The sequence below is a fragment of the Lepeophtheirus salmonis genome, chromosome 6, assembly GCF_016086655.4.
Source record: "Lepeophtheirus salmonis chromosome 6, UVic_Lsal_1.4, whole genome shotgun sequence".
NCBI classification, from domain to species: Eukaryota; Metazoa; Arthropoda; class Copepoda; order Siphonostomatoida; family Caligidae; genus Lepeophtheirus; species Lepeophtheirus salmonis.
Genome location: NC_052136.2, coordinates 40,504,917 through 40,520,957, shown reverse-complemented (window position 1 = coordinate 40,520,957; position 16,041 = coordinate 40,504,917). Strand labels below are relative to the sequence as shown.

Below are 16,041 nucleotides of genomic sequence, written 5' to 3'. Positions count from 1 at the left end.
TCCCAGCCTATCAGCTAAGTATTAAGGGAAGACATGTTTTTCTGAAAAACGATATATTTGGTGATAGACCGTAAAGGAGCGTCTATCCAACTGTAAACACAGAGCCATTCATTACATAAAATGCTCAATCTCAAATTGATTTCAAAAAGTTCATTTGATGTGCATGAAAAACAAGACTTCGAAATAGGATCAAAATAATAAGCATTAACAATCTGTGATTACATTTATTCAACTTTCAACTACAGGATTGAAGAAATCACTTGAGTTTCGTGGATGTAGTGGTTTCTTGTTTGCTTAGTCATATATATGTTACATGTTTAGATACATACTCTTTAATGATTGACTAAATTTAATATTTACTCATTCTTTTAAGCCAGGAGTAGAATTGAATTGTCAAAGTAGTTGTCACTTGAAAATTTTGATGGAGGCCCGAGGACAGATCAAGGTTTCCCTTAAAACTATCAGAATGGGTCAATATCAATATGAGTTATCTTAACAATTCAAAAATTGCAACTCGATTTGAAATGAAGGAATAGTGTAAATGATTGAGGAGTCTGATCTACAACTTACATTAACATATCATATAGTGTAGTGTCCTTTTCTAGCAATCGTGGAAAAGGCTACTACAAAGTTTACTTATATTTTTTAGTTTGGATTAATATAAGATCAATATTTGATAAGCATTCCTTCTCAGGATACAATTTAGTGGGAGTCAAATGAGAACACCGCTGTGTTCAATGGGATAACTATTAGGCCTACCTTAAGTTGTTGTTTTGGAGTTTAGGGTTGATAATAAGAATCACGTAGTACGTTTGCACACTGTCTTATTTATTACTTAGTTCTTCGGAGATAATCTGGCGATTCATTCCCCTACATACATCATAACATATATTTATAGACGTTTGGGGTCTAATGCTAGTTGTTCTAGAACTCTCCAATTCACCTCATCACCTGCTCCCAGCATGTGATGTTTGGCCTTGGTGATTACCATCATACGCGTATCATATCCAGACACACAACTCAGCAATAAACCTCTCAATACATCATTTATCACCAAACATAATATTAAAATAACAATAACTCATGATAGCTTAAATCTGAGAAATATATATATACAATAACAACTATCGTTCACATCATCATACATAATACATCCAGTTGGTGATACTACAGATGCTCCCTCCTTGAGGAAAAGACGACCTCGTCTTTCTTTCCCGATATACGGCCCTTCAGGATTTAACTCACTCCTGTACAGCTCTTCTAGCTCGTACCTTACAGAGCAACGTCACAAAGAATCCTGAAAATATAATGATTAATAAAGTTTCAATAACCACTATACCGTATATCCAAAAACGATTCTTTTCAACCCTGGCAGTTCTTGCCATTATCCTCAACTTGTCTATAGATATTGCTTTCTGAGGTTCCGTCAATAATTCTAGCTTGTCCTTGAGGCTTGATTGTCCATTACCATAAACCCAGCTTTCATGGAGGTTTAAATCCGCAATAACATCTTCCACCTCATCCAGAATCATCATTTCCACGACCCTCACCTTGATCTTACTTGTCACTGGTCTTTCTCCAATCAAGTAATCACCAATCCTCACATTGCAATCATTCCGCAATGTGATCATCCATTGTCCGGACCCAAGTGCTTCTCGACGTTTTGTTGTCCTACCAGAACCACTTGTACATGACGCTTTGATCCTTTGTGTCTTCTGCACATCCACGAATATTTTTCCATCGTTGATTTGCGACACAAACACGTCATCCGATTTATGTAACATTATGTCACATAATCCCTTAGCCAATTTAAAGTTACCATGAATCAATGCAGGCAAACAACCATTTTGTCCAATTCTGAACAACCTTAAATCTGGACACAGACGAATATCTTCAATATGAATACAATCCACTAATTCATTTGTTTCAATTTCCTTATAAATACCCTTTATGTCATCAATCACTAAATATTTTCCTATTGTTGATCGATATGACATCCGAACTCCTTCTTCTATTGTCATCGGGAGTTCCCTATACTTATATAACTCGTATAGATTATTTTTGTAATATAAGGGTAATCGAACCGCCACATCTAATCCGTTTGCCGTTCTTTCCAGTTGCACAGGCAGGGAGTAAAAATTCCCAATTCTCTCACTTTCAACTGGACTGATTGATCCATCATGATTCCTCTCTTTTACCATATCCAAGATCTTCCCCACATCATTGATTGATAACAAGTCTGGTGTTAATCTCCCGGTCATACCAGCCTGTATTCCCTGATCCATTTGTTGATCTGTTCTGAGATTGTTGTCAACACCATTATCATTGTTTCAACCCTTTCTACTTCTTGTAGCTAATTGTGAAGCATCATTGTGACATTCTTAAGGATATCATACTTTGTGGCTAAGTTTCTTATTGCTCCACGGATTGCCATTAGTTCTTCTTCTTGCTGTGCCAAGGTATCCAATATCTCTGATTCATACCTTGAGTGATCATCACTTGAGAAGAACTTTGTGAACAACCCCTTAAGCATCCAGCCTCCCAATACTGAGGCCCACTATCACTTGCCTTTTCGTTTTTCCGTCATTCTTATACCCACATAACATCATTACTTCATTCATGTGTGTGCGGATATATTCTATTCTTTGTTGTAGAGCAATGACTTGGGAATACGCACAATGTTCATATACTTAATTGTAGCATGCATACTCCCCAGGACGTTTTCAATTCTTCTGTTGATTTTAACCATTGGTAATTCCGTCCTGACCTCTATCAATTGTACTGAAGTTCCCACTCTACCCATTTCCTCGAATAGAATTGACGAGTTCTTCCTTTCCATTAATTTCACTTTCTGAATTAACTTGAAGAACTTCAAACACAAAAGTAAGTGATAATAATAAAATAAGTAACTTCATATTTAATTATATTTAATTCTTTTCTTTTTTAAAGTTCAAATCACAATTAAATATTTATTACTTATTCCTTTTAAGGAAAACTATTTTCCTCGCCCTCTTTCTCCTGTGGAATATCTGTAGAAGATATATTAATTGTATCTTCTAGTTCTCTTTCAGTCTGTTCCTCTTCTTCACTATAGTACAGCTCACTCTCTTCACTTGACTCTATACGCGATTCCTTTTTACCTTGTGCGTGGGGGCTGACTGGTTTCCTTTTATATGACTTAGGGCGTGTTTTCCCATCTAGCAACGCAGCTAGTTCATCAAAGGCGGCACTTAATAATTTCTTTGACTTCTGTTTATATTCAGGCGTTGCTTTTCGTTTTTTATTCTTCTTCTCAACAGATCCTTGCATCTTATTGGGCGATTCTTCCATATTCTTTACTTCTTTTCTTATTTCTTCCGCTCCTGCTTCACTCATATATGCCTCCTCGAGTTCATCCATATTACCATTTTCATTTTTGTCCTCTTGTTTTCCATTCTCCTCCTCATCATCCCTTTTTTTTTTGAAGATCTTCTATATCTTTATTACTTATGGATGTAGAAATCTTAGGAATTGTTTGAATTTCAGGAGAATCAGGATATGAAAATTGAATTACTCGATCTAAATTATTACTTTCGTTCTCTTCCGTTAGTCTAGAGTCTGAAGGTCTATTTCTTTCTGTTCTATAGAGAGGTGTATTAAAGGGAATCAATTCTTTAGAAATATCTTTTCCCGATATTACCCGTAGTCTGTCCTTAGCTACTTTTTTAGGACCCTTGTTTGTTCTAATCTCAACCATTCTGTCGTTTATTACCTTTAGAACCTTAAATGGTCCGTTTTGATAAGTAGCCAATTTACGATTCTTGTCAGTTTGTGGTGCCCACAAAAACACCTCATCGTCAACATTAATTACCTGTTGGACTACTTTTTTATTATAAGCCTCTCTATTCTTTAAATGACTTTCAAATTGTTGGACTCTAACTTTTTCTAACGCATCAGTAACTGTATTTACCAGTTCATTAACTGATGTAGGAGCATTTTGCATATTTGAATCTAATTGAACTGCAGGAACCACTGGATGTGCTCCAGTTACTAAGAAAAATGGAGAATACCCTAACCTCGGTACAATTAGGAACCTTATTTGAGCCAAGGCTCCCCTAGGCATTTATGCCATTTATTATCAGGGATATTTTCTTGGACCATTAATGTTCTAATAGCTTGTCCAATATCCCTATTTAATCTTTCAACCGGGTTAGTATGAGGTTGATAAGCTTGAGTTTCTGCTTTAATGACTCCTAACTCATCGCACACCTGTCGCATTAATTTGGAAATAAATTGTGAACCCCTGTCTGTTACTAATTTCATACCCGTTCCATACCTTGGGAAGAATTCAGTTAATAATATCTTACAAATATTTTCAACTGTAGGTTCCTTCAAGGGGAACGCTTCTGGAAATTTAGTACATGCATCAGTGATTGTCATTAAATACTTAGGATCACTGGCATAACCGTTGTACATCGGACCCATCAAATCCATGTAAAATACAAGGAATCTTTCATTGATGGCTGTAGAAGTTTGTCCCATTTTTTCCAATGGTCTTTGTCTCCTTTCCTTTGCACAAACACAGACTTCGCAACCTTTTATTTCATCCTCAATATTTCTATCCATATTTGTCCAATAGAAATATTGTTTAGCTAATAATTTTGACTTTGTCATTCCAGGATGCGCTGATAAAGGATGTACATGTACAGTCGCAATAACTGTACGTATATCTTTTTCCGGTACACAAATTCTCATATTTCCATTTTCCTTATCCTTCATATACAATTTACCATCAATTAAATGTAATTGATTATATATTCTAAGATAAGCTTTAATTTCCCCGCGACAATAATTTATTACCTTGTGCTTTAATTTCCTCAACCGTTTTGTTTTTCATTAACAAACCCTTAATATATTTCATGCAAGTATCATCACTTTGTGACCTATAAAAATCTAGTTTTATAAATTTATCTGTTGAGATATCATCAATTTCATTTTCATTGATTTCTTTTCCCTTATCTTGTACCTCAATCATCTCTTGCTCTATTACCTTGATCCTTTCTTGTTCTTGATCAAGTTCTTTTTCCTGCGTCGAGTTGTTACCGCAGCAACATTTGCAATGGGTTTGCCTATAGCTTTCATTAGTTTGAAATCATATTCATTGGGCTTTTTACTTTCTTCCGTTACACCTTCTTCATGGTCGGGTCTTCTACTCAAAGAATCAGCATTCTGATTTCTTTTTCCAGGCTTATACTTAATTTCGAATTCATATTCCATAAGCCTCTCCTTCCATCTGTGTAACATTCCAGTAAGCGCAACTGATTTCATGAACCATTGTAAAGGTTGATGATCAGTCCTGATTTCAAACTTTCTTCCCATTATAAAATACTTAAAATGTTCTACAAACTCGACTACAGCTAGCAATTCCTTCTGCGTTGCAGAATAATTTCTTTGTGATTGATTAAGGGACTTGCTACCGTACGCAATCGGATGTTCTTTACCATCATCCCCTATTTGCGTTAACACGGCGCCAATGGCAAAATTTGAAGCATCTGTTTCTACAATAAATTCTTTTGAAAAGTCTGGGGTATTTAATAATGGTTTTACCTGCAACCTTTTCTTTAATTCATTAAATGCTTCATCTTGGCTCTTAGCCCACTGCCATTCTACATCTTTGCGGAGAAGTTTTGCAATTGGTTCAGCTATTTTAGCATATGATGCTATAAATTTACGATAATAAGAGGTCTTGCCCAAGAAGGTTTGGAGATCCCTCTTGTTAGCAGGAATAGGCCAATGCCGGAGCAACATGTCCTCCCCCTATCTCGTGCCCTAACCAATTCGTCATAGGCGTAAACAAATCTGTTTTCGTAGCCTTTACCCTGAGATTAGCCTTCTCAGTCCTGAGCATAAATTCAGCAAATCTACATAGTGTTTGCATGAACGTACATCCTAAGATGAGATTGTCATCAAAGAATCCGAGGAGTCCTCGCCGGTCTAGTTGTGGACCATAAACTTGACGCATTAATCGTGCATATGTCCGCACGCATTCTTGGGTCCAAAAAGCATCCGAAGGAATTTATAAGTCCCAAATGGGAAACAATTGTTAACTTGTTCTGATCCTCATTCACTTATGGTCGGTTCAATTATTCCTTCCTCAATCCATTGTTGAAGTTGTCCTTTAAAACTTTCTTTCACAGCTGGATTCATAGGTCTAACCTTTGCCTTCACCGGTTCATTTTCACTAGTATCCACCGCAAACTCTAATATTTCCGTGCGGCCTACATTGGAGGAGTCTTTTGATAATATACCATAAAATCTATATAATAACTCTTCTACTAGTGCCCGTTCATTACCGCTCAGATAATCATTCTTTCGAACTCTCCCCCCAAACATAATATTAATTTCATTTTTAATTTTCTCCGCCTCACTAGCTACTCTTTTAATAGGTTTTCCAATATATTGAAACAATTTATCTAGTACTAGTGAATAATTAATATTAGGGTCTAATTTTTCAAGTTCTTCAGATGGAGGGCAGATTTTCTCCATCTCCATTGAAGCTAACAAATTTTCATGAGTTGGCGTGTAACGCTTCAATCGTCGGATAGTTCCTATTTTTCTTCCTGGAGCTATCCGCCGGGGTTCTTCTTCAACAGTCGAAATGACTAATTTTACTCGACTATCGCCCCGCCTCGTCATCCTCACTTCTGTTAATTGTGACTCAAGATTTATTTTCCAATCTTCTTCAGTTGCTGTAAACCATACAATATTTGATGTGCCGTCATCAGTTACCTTGTACCCTTTGGCTGTAGCCTCAATTATTACCGTCTTCTCTACGGGAATTACCGTCTTCTCAGTAATAATTACCTCAGCAACTTCTTCACAGTCAATTAACATTAAAGTGGAGACAAGTTCCATTGCCTCGTCAGAACCCAGATATTCTGTTAACCGAATTTCTGTCCCGCTAGTCCCAACCCCAGCAATGATATCCTCACCTAATTCTAATGATATGGACAGCTGTCTCATAGTTTTCAGTGATAGTATAAATGGCACCCCTAGCCCACGAACTACTAGGGAGTTTATCTTCCATGGTTCTTCTAAATTTTCCACCATGATTACAACCGGTTCAGTAGGAATACCAATAATATCTAACCTATTATCCCTACTGAACCCACTACAATGTCCGCCTTTTTCAGGTCCTTGCAAGTATTTGACCTCCTCCATAATGCCTCGTCAATAAGATCGAGTGCCCGGTTTCCAGTGTCTGCTAATCCCTGAAACCGCATACCACCCAACTTGGCCCAGAACCAAATTGGCTGACTACCTGGCAGATTTAAGCTTGCTAAACTCGATTCAGCAAATTTGCTCATTGTAGTTTCTTCCCCAAAGTCTTTTGGATGCGTCAGATCCCCTTTGGTATTTGTGCTGTCCGCGATGGCGTCGCTTTGGGAAATAATACCTAAGGGGGGTTCTTCCCCCTTAGGAGTTTCCCGGCTTATTTTTAGCCAAGGGGCAATTTCTTTTAATATGCCCCTCCTTTTGACAGATAAAACACTTTGGTTTCTGTTTAAACCTCGGTGCCGCAGTAGCGCCCTGTCTTTCTTCTTCCTCCCTTTTATACTTCTTTACTATGAAGCAATCCTTCATTTTGTGACGACCCTGAGGGTGGATCAAGCAATGGTCTCCTTGCGTGGGAAGACTTATTGCATCTACCTCCATGGGTTCAACCATGGCGTAATGGGGCTTTGGGGCATTTACATTGGGTGCTTTACTTGGCACAGCTCGTCCCCAATCCCTCTTATATACCTTTTGGTCGACATAATCGACCTGATCCGCCCTCTCATAGTGCTCTACATGTCGAAGCACTTCTTCTGCCGTCATCTCAGGATGGTCATAATTTATTTTCCTAGTAGCTTTTGCAATTACCCTATTTAACAGGCCCTGCAAAAACTGCTTCTTAATCTCATTTGGAAGGCCGCCATCGCCTCTTCTTTCCCCCCAACACTATTAATGGCGGTGTCTAACCGCTCCATTAAATGTGTTCCGCCCTTGACTATCTCCAGGGGGACCCCTAAACTCTCGTCAAAGGTAAAATATGTGTCCATGACTATGTGCCGGACTGTCTGTTCCACGGGACCACACATGGCCTCCGCCGCCCATTTACACATGAGAATCTTATCCACCCCTGTATCTTTCAGCTGGGACAAAGCACCGATTTTCCAGTAATGGAAGTCAGTACTACCATCATACGCCTTCAGGGGTTCTTTTGGTTCCCCTGAAATTGTTTTGATGCTTTATTGACCTGTTGGCCAATATACAATTTTAGCTGCTCCCTGGTTAAGGTCTGTGACCTCGATGGATTGAGATTGTCGCCTGATGTCTGCATTTTCTGTCCTTTAAATTGTTAAAACTAATAGGTCAGTAATTTTATAAAAACTTAATTTGGCAAGACAGCGATTTACTATTTATCCTGACCTCAAAGCGTAATCAAAACTTATTTCAGAATCAAAACGCGAATCAAATGGGCGTATCACTATTCGTCTCACCCCAGCTTAGTCTAAAGAAATATATATAGATACATGAGTTTACTAATTATCTCCCTTGTGTTCTTTTACTTTTACTTTCCTTATATTATGTTTAAAACTTCCTTTGCATTTATGCATTTAGGTAGTTTTACTCCCTCCCGTCTTAATAATATAACCTTCAATTTAATTATTCATCTCCAAATATATATCTGCTATAGATGCCCCACACGGAGTGAACATGTATGTCAGATTATATTCTTCGATCCCACATACATAAATATATACATGTAAAATTGAATACATAAACACAAAATAATTATACAAAAGAGATAACATATATAAATTTGTCTATATACTCCCACTCATCCCATTCCCCTTAAGTCACATGATAATTCAATAATTTTTAACCGACATTAAATTCTATCATTGACTTAAATTTATTTTTTTGGGTTACTAATTACATATTTCTTTAAGAAATCTACAGTCAGATCTAATAACTACCCTCCGTAAATTTACTGCACTAAACTGTAGGGTGGACAGTGATTTTGCGCATTGATTCTACTTTAAAGGAATACTGAGAAACTTTTCCTGCCCTGTCCTCTACCGCATTAAGATTACGTCACTACCGTTCTCCTCGGGAGGCTTTTCAAATATTAGGTCCTATACCGTACTTACATCTTGAGAGATGTTTACAAAATCTACTTTTACATTACTTTACATTTGCGATTTTCGGCCGATAACAAAAATAAACTAAAGCAAGAGCAAAAGTTGCTCAAGACTGACAGCATCCTACCGACTGCGCCAATTTGTAGTGTCCTTTTCTAGCAATCGTGGAAAAGGCTACTACAAAGTTTACTTATATTTTTTAGTTTGGATTAATATAAGATCAATATTTGATAAGCATTCCTTCTCAGGATACAATTTAGTGGGAGTCAAATGAGAACACCGCTGTGTTCAATGGGATAACTATTAGGCCTACCTTAAGTTGTTGTTTTGGAGTTTAGGGTTGATAATAAGAATCACGTAGTACGTTTGCACACTGCCTTATTTATTACTTAGTTCTTCGGAGATAATCTGGCGATTCATTCCCCTACATACATCATAACATATATTTATAGACGTTTGGGGTCTAATGCTAGTTGTTCTAGAACTCTCCAATTCACCTCATCACATGCTCCCAGCATGTGATGATTGGCCTTGGTGATTTCTCATCATACGCGTATCATATCCAGACACACAACTCAGCAATAAACCTCTCAACACATCATTTATCACCAAACATAATATTAAAATAACAATAACTCATGATAGCTTAAATCTAAGAAATATATATATACAATAACAACTATCATTCACATCATCATACATAATACATCCAGTTGGTGATATATCTTTCAAGAAACGTCAGGTTCATGTGCGGATACTTTACGTGTAGCAAAAGAAATTATTAATCATAAATAAAATAATACACTTTTATTTGTTTATTGATTTGTAGGATAGAAAAAAATAATTATTTCAATGCACGAGTTAAATATTGTAGTTGTTGGACCGTTTCATTGAAGATAGAAAAAATTTTATCCGACTAAAAAAAAGTTGCGAGTCAGTCACCCAAGATGAGTTGGTGGTCCAACTATCCCCATTAATCAAATGAAAATTCCTTGAAGGACCAAGATGCATAAGGTAAAACTAAGAATAGAATAGTATGAGAAATATCTGAAAATTTGATAAAATAAAGTCAGGGGTTGTATATCTTATTATAGAAAGTGGGTCCAAGCCTCTAATAAAGTTGAAGTTCTAACAGTGTAGGGTACAACTATGTCGTTTGCTGTTAGAGCTAAAAAAAAGTGTATTCTATATATATTATTTTTTATAAAATTAGAAAAAAATGACACTAAATATAAATAGAAACGTCTCACTCAAATCTCGGGGATGAAGCCACTGGTAACTTTGGCTACGCTCTCATTAAGATATTAATTTCCTCCAATCCAAAATTAATATCCCTCTAGGATATTAGGTTATCTGTGTCATTTTCATACAAAAAGCGTCTGCTTTTTTTTGAAGAAATAATAGCAGATTTTTAACCAGGAGATAATTCGAGTAGTGGCGTGCTATAATCCGTATCTAAGAAACAGAATGCATAGAATTGTAAAATATGATTCACATTTTTAATGCTCCCCAAAAAGACGATTATTTTGATATATTTAATACCCACTGCCTAAAGATAAAATGTTTAAACTTCTTCCAGTATATGATACATATAAAAAAGTTTTAATTTAGTTATTTATTACCAATTGTAGGATTGAAAGTAGATTTGAAAAAATTACTGAATCTAAGCTCTAATTTTAATTTTCGTTAAAAAAATGATTATACATCTCCATTGATGTTTTTTTAAAGCGAGGAAGCCAGATGACAGATGATATCCTGGAGATCAGGACAGAAGACATGAAGAATAGATTTGTTATACTTTTTTTAGATGTGTTCTTTAAGTTACCAAGCGTGAAGTATCGACCCAAACCTTCTTCTGATCAAAAGATAATGGTAATTGATTTTCGACACTTGAAACTAGACTTAAATTTTAAGTGTTTATATGGGTTCTAAGTGACAGGATATTTCACAAATTATTATGACAGGATCTAAAAAACTACTTTTATTTTAATTAATCTCCGTATTCTGTATCGATGTAGTTATTTATCTTCTTGTTTTGGCAAACTACAAGGAAAAATTGCAACTATTATCAAAGCCTTTTACAAGAGGAATAATGGTTATTTCATCGAAAAAGGGCACTTGCACAGATTTCCTCCACTAGAGGCTAGTAACAATACTAAATGTAATCAAAACTGATTAAACATATTTGCAGTGGAAGCAGTTTCTGAGAGTAAATATTATGAACACTTGTTCCCTTTTTGATTTTTCCAAAGCAAACGCCTCTTTAAAAATAAATATATCACGAGAGCTGTAATTTAAGTTCTTCCCAATAAGTACTTAAATTTAATGAGAGGTTTATTTTATAACGGGACCTCAAGCGTCACACTTGCAATTTTAAGGGAAAGATATAAAATAAATATTAAAAATAATCGTAAAGGATGCCCTTGCTACTTCTTCTTTTCATTTCCGCTCTTAATGAACTGAGTAAAAACTTCAGCGTCAATACAGGGATTTTGGAGTAAGTTTTGGACAACAAAATCATGTCATGGATCTTTATGTTGATGATAATACATGTGTATGAAGATATCAATTATGTTATGCCAACTTCCAACTTCAATTAATGAGATGGAGAACTAAACATTGTCTCATGATATATTTTAACTTATCTATTATCTACATCAATTATTTACACATCACATAACGTGGATACATTCATATATACATAATAATAACTCAATCTTTTATAGATATACTTTAATGATGAGTTAAAGAGTTTAATATTAATTACTTTATTATTATTTAATGTGACTCAATGGGTTATCGATAGTGATGAACTAAATATTTATTTTGAGAGAGTTCGAAAAAAAATAATAACTTTAAATCAGACTTGATGCAAGTATGTATATTGCTAGACAATGCATAAGGCTGATTCAACGTGCAAAATAATAAATGCTGGACAGTTGCATTATTTAAAAAAAAAACACATCACAAATTACTATATGTGTATTTCAAAAATGTCTTAAACAAAAATGATGTTTGTTTGAAATAACAAAAGCTATTAAAATTTGGTCATACCTAGTCTTAATAACTATCTATCATTTATTGATTGACATGTAACTCGCATAGTTGCTTTGGAGATACTTTGCCAAATAGTTCTGATATCAACCATAATTTTCCCCTGAATGGTTTTATGTATCGCATAGGTTTTCTTTAACAACATATATTGTACGGTTAAAATCAATATGATTGCAAATATATAAAGGAAGTAATCGTATCATTATTGCTGCATTATTGATGAACGAGGTTGTAAAGCCTCGTTCATGGACCACACCTATGCTCAGGGAGGTTATATTTGTTAAGAAGATTCAGCACCAGCCCACAAGGCTGCTAAAACTAAAAAGTGGTGTGAGATGAAATTTCATTGAGGCCCCATGCAAAAGATTGGCCTGGGTTATCTTTTTTTCTCCTCCGGATTCTGTTTGGCCTTTTCGGCAGTACTTACTGACGGTGTAGAAAGGGATCATGGAGACGCCAAACTGTTTGGATTGTGTCATGAGAAATTTGTTGATCATTTTCTTTAATTTTACGTAAGCCAGAGAGCTCAGAAATATTTCGTTTATTATTTATGCTTTAATTTATCGGTATATGAATTAATCTCCATGACTCAACCTTAATTAATTTTTGAATTAGCAAGTATTTAGATTTGAATGGACCACCCGGTATTTATTATTACTCTAAATAATTTTTTTTTTGGTCTGCTTTTATTCTTTTCTATACATTAGAGTATAGCACAATTACTTCGTCCTTCCCTTTTGATAGTACGTTTAGTAGTTTTGGCTACATCTACAATTGAAACATATTCAGGTTTTGTGTCAATAAATAAATAAAACACTATTCAACAGACTCCTAATACAGTAATCATTTACACCATTTTTGTGAAAAATTAACTTAAGAGAAGATCAATATTGTCCCACCCCAATAATAATATAAGTATTAATGGACTAACCATTCTCATCTTGTAATCCGATGCGGCAAGTTATCTTTCAAAAGATTTAAATTCCTCCTCCGTATTGGCTAGTACCAAGAAAAGTTCAATAAAATTTGAATCAATTTCCTTATTTCCCCTTTTTAGAAGTAAGGCGATTGTATGACTAGCATTCTGTCCTCTATCTTTTGTAATTAAGTGTTTATTTCATTTTCAAAACTGCCTAAACAACAAAATGATATAACGAGTTTAAAGCATCAAAAAATTTAAAAGTAAATATTATAGTGAAAAATAACCAAAACTTATATATTTATTTCCATATACCCGTATGTTACCATATCAGAACACCATAAGATTTTGTTGAATAAGGTGACATTAAAAAATATATTTATTTATTTTTCAAATCATATTTAGTTTTATACAAAATTCATCACCGTATCAGAATGCAGAGATAATAAATATAGCCATGCATAAAATTGAGTACTATTGTTTCATATTACCGTCTCGATGGGGTGCACATGCATAACATAAGCTCACAGTTGCAAAGTATCCAGCCATAACATTGAAGATTGCATCTTCGTCCTCAAAAACAACAACTGCATTTTCACTTTAATGGAAAGAAAATACTAATGGAATATCAATTGTGTTTATTTCTTGATTATAATTGAATAATTAGAGCAGCATGAGTATACTTTATTTTGTACATATTCTTGATTTAATTAATAATGTAATAATGCTATTAAGATTACAAGAAGAAATGAAAGCGTTTTTGCTATATTAATATACCATACAAAGGAATAGTAAATTAATTTCTCCATCGATCACATTATTTTTCTTTTCAGAATGACGATTCAGACATTACAGAGGAATTTTGATTTTTTGTTGAATATGATTAGATTTTTTATTCGTGGAGATTTATTTAGGAAATTTTCAGTCTTTCGAAGTCTTTAACAATTCAAACAAAAAAAAACCTTTCAAAGATTGTATTAGTTAAATAAAGAAAGTCCATGCAGTGGCATCATAGACAATGAGTCGTCAATATGCCCAAGAACATCCCAAAAAAATCTCCACTTATGGAGTGGGCATTTGTTATGTGCTTCAGATCGGAAGACAATAGCCAGTTTAGAGGAAGCAATTTCGGCCATAACTGAAATTTGGCTTTCTACGTTAATGTTCCAAATAGTATGGTGTTTGAAGGTATCATCTCCATTATTCGGCCAAAAACCAAGTTTATAGGAATCAGAGTGTTCCTTGTCACACTGCTATTGAAACACAAAAATAACAGCCGCTAATTCAAAATTTTCAAGGTTAAGTCGGGGTTGGTTCCTTTAAACCCAAACCTTTTCATCTTTACTGATATTAGTAGGACGTAGTTGAAAGTATATGCAATACTACCAGTTACATATATATGTAAGCACTTAAATAAGACCTTCTTGATGCTTGGTACAAAACAGAAATTTTCCAGGCATGACAAAGTTTCTGACCTCGTATTGAGGCCATTGTAGAGGCCAAAGGGAGTTATATAGAATCAATAAACCTTGTATATACTCCTTTATAATTTTTGAATATTATTTTTTCAACTCTTTTTAGCTCGACAATTAATTTTCAGTCTTTAAACGCTAGCATATCATCAGTAGTTTATTGTTTAGCAAATTAATCAACTATCCTTCAAGATCTTGGTATAATTGAGTCAGCTAAAAGCTAGTGTTGAGCATTTAAATGTATGTAGAGTATAGATTATACAAAAGCCTTTTAGCCTCACTTTGTAAAGAACCGCATTTATCCAATTAATGAAGATATTTTTTCAAGGACTAAAATATATCTTTAATACATTATGTATTAGTCCAAAATGTACCATATTAATGGTAGGGTAAAAACTAAGGTTTTCTTTTTCATAGACTAAGCCTTTCTAAAATATACTTCTGCTTCTGCTAATTCAATTGTTATTTGAGCTTCAAAATAGAAATGCAGAGTACTTACTTAACACATTTCTGAAATACTATTTACGATTATTAATGTAGAAAATAAGATAATATTTTTTCAAATTGAATTTAAAATATTCCTTTTTTGAATGGCAACTAAAGTTACTAAATATCATTATGCAAAATCCTTATTTATTCGACCCAGTCCAGTACTAGGAGAGGTCCTATAAGTCATTTGACTGGTCTTTAAGACCATTAGTCTTTCAAACTAATTGGTTTTAGAACTGATTGAAAAATAAGAAAAAACTAGTAGGACATCATTACGGACTGGACTTTATAAGTTTTGCAACTGACCACGACCGACCGCGACTGAATTAGAGGGGAATGTAGTCTTCAGTTCTAAATAAATACCGACACAACACTTGTTCAAATGGTTCTTTTCAGGCTTATACAATGTACTCTATAAATAATTTTTATTTTGATAGTTAATTTGTATTGAATGGCTTCTATATAATTTAGTAGAGCAAAATGTATGGATGATTGTTAGTAATACGTATACTCGGTGGTCCATTGAATTCTGAATACTTATTTGTTTTGTTTTATTTTATAACACTAAATTGGTTCAGGATTAGACATGTATCTTTTTTGTTTGTTCTTTCAGAGTATTTATACTAAAGTACTTTTTATTTGTTTACCGATAAGCAAGTAAAACATAAATGTATTTATAAAAATGTATGTATGTTCATACTAATATTTTCTATAAATTTTTGTTAGTTAATGTAGTCTTTGTAAACTATATAATGGAAAGAAAACAAAGAACATGATATTTTAACATTTTTTAGCAGAACTATTTGTCACCGAATTTATTGCATTTTAGACGAAATAGACTATGTTGATGAAGAAGACATTTCAAATTTATTATATGACTGTGATGCTTAATTTATACGTGATGATGAGTTGTTACAGAAACAAATGCATAAGAGGTTTC

The 16,041-nt window shown here is 34.4% G+C and overlaps 1 protein-coding gene across 1 annotated transcript; it reads right to left on the bottom strand.

Annotated features, from left to right (window-relative positions):
* Nucleotides 1-759: 759 nt before the first annotated feature.
* On the bottom strand, nt 760-8,231 carry LOC121119731 (uncharacterized). The gene is made up of 2 exons (XM_071889432.1): nt 1,946-8,231; nt 760-1,866 (listed from the first exon to the last, which is right to left on the bottom strand). Exon 1 carries the CDS (start codon nt 7,198-7,200, stop codon nt 6,100-6,102), a length of 1,101 nt encoding a protein of 366 aa, XP_071745533.1. The 5' UTR covers nt 7,201-8,231; the 3' UTR covers nt 760-1,866; nt 1,946-6,099.
* Between the last annotated feature and the right edge of the window lie 7,810 nt (nt 8,232-16,041).

Coding starts and splice junctions, on each gene's coding strand:
- LOC121119731 (XM_071889432.1), bottom strand. CDS start 7,200: ATGGAGGAGGTCAAATACTTGCAAGGACCTGAAAAAGGCGGACATTGT.